At 45.5% G+C, this 1,583-nt stretch overlaps 1 protein-coding gene across 1 annotated transcript; it reads left to right on the top strand.

The window, feature by feature from the left end:
- The first annotated feature begins 297 nt into the window (after window positions 1–297).
- LOC136643975 (olfactory receptor 2AT4-like) lies at window positions 298–1,308 on the top strand. The gene has a single exon (XM_066619419.1). The coding sequence runs from the start codon at window positions 298–300 to the stop codon at window positions 1,306–1,308; it is 1,011 nt and encodes a 336-aa protein (XP_066475516.1).
- Window positions 1,309–1,583: the final 275 nt, after the last annotated feature.

The following is a 1,583-nucleotide window of genomic DNA, read 5'->3' as shown; positions in this document are numbered from 1 at the left end:
TATTAATATTTCTCTGGCCATTTACTGCAGGTTTTCTTAGACTGAAACTCCCAAAAAGAGCCCCGCTGGATCAGGCCAAAGGCCCATCTAGTCCAGCTTCCTGTATCTCACAAAATGCTTCAGGGAGCACTTTTTTGCTTTCCAGGGAACGGCTGCATGTGTGACCGGCAGTTTCCTAGAAGGGCAAGAAAGTGAGAAGCAGCATCATTGGGGCATCATGAAGCTCATGAGACCTGCTTTGGTGTCTTAATTCAATATCTTTCTCTTCTCTAGGCTTGTGCATCTAAGCAGCAAATCATGTCCAACTGCAGCAGTAATAGTTCTGTCAAAGACTTTTTCCTGATTGGACTCCCTGCACTCCAGGGTTATGAGATCCCTCTGTTTATTGTGTTCCTCTCGTTCTACCTGCTGATCTTGTCTGGCAATTTGGCAATCATTGCAGTCATTGCAGCAGAGAAAAAACTCCACAAGCCCATGTACTTTTTCCTTACCAATCTCTCGGTCTTAGACATCCTGTTCACTACTACAACCATTCCCAAAATGCTGGCTATGTTTTTGGTCAATGCCAAAACAATTTCTCACCCAGCCTGCTTCCTGCAAATGTACTGCTTTCACAGTCTGACAGTGACAGAAGCCTTCCTTCTCGTTGTCATGGCCTATGACCGCTACGAAGCTATTTGCAATCCTTTGCATTACCCGGTCAAAATGACAAAAAGAATGAATGTCCAACTGGCGACCAGCGCATGGCTAACTGCCCTCTTGATTCCCATCCCGGTCATCATCGAGACCTCTCAGTTAGATTTCCAGGGAAGAACTCCTGTGCACCACTGCTTCTGTGACCACTTGTCTGTAGTGCGGGCAGCATGTTCTAACTCCGAGGCAAACCTCCAGACATTTGTGGGGTTTTCCATTGCTATGACCATCTCCATTGTGCCTCTGATACTCGTAATCATTTCCTACATCCACATCATTCTCTCTGTCTTGAAGACCAACTCCAAGGAAGGACAGAGGAAGGCCTTTTCCACCTGTTCCTCCCACCTGATTGTGGTTGGAACGTACTACTCTTCCATCACCGTGGCTTACGTCTCCTACCGAGCAAACATGCCCACTGATGTCCAGGTCCTGAGCACCGTGGCTTTTGCCATTTTAACCCCTCTGCTAAACCCACTCATTTACACACTGAGAAACAAGGAGGTCAAAAGCTCACTGGAAAGGTTTGTTCTGCTCAGAATTCTCCCAGATTTGCAAAATATTTTTTTGTCTTTGAGCAAACTAGGCTCTGGGGAAAAAGCTGCACAAGGGCTGTAACCCTTTACACACTTATCTGGGAGTAAATCTCATTGAACACAGTTGGATTTACTTCTGAGTAAACATGCATAGGATTGTGCTGTATAGCCTCCATGTCACCTCAACCTTATGGCTGGTTAAAAATGAAGTCACTGATTTACATTTATGGTGCATGGGCCCTGCAACAAAGACTGCAATCCTATCCACACTTTCTTGGGAATAAGCCTCATTGGACACAATGGGACTTATTTCTGAGTAGACATGCATAGCATGGTGTTCAAAATCTCCCAGAAAAG

This window comes from Tiliqua scincoides, chromosome 3, assembly GCF_035046505.1.
Source record: "Tiliqua scincoides isolate rTilSci1 chromosome 3, rTilSci1.hap2, whole genome shotgun sequence".
NCBI lineage: Eukaryota > Metazoa > Chordata > Lepidosauria > Squamata > Scincidae > Tiliqua > Tiliqua scincoides.
This window is presented reverse-complemented; position numbering and strand designations above follow the sequence as displayed.

Excerpts from the sequence above, each read along its gene's own strand:
- LOC136643975 (XM_066619419.1), top strand. The coding sequence starts at position 298 with ATGTCCAACTGCAGCAGTAATAGTTCTGTCAAAGACTTTTTCCTGATT.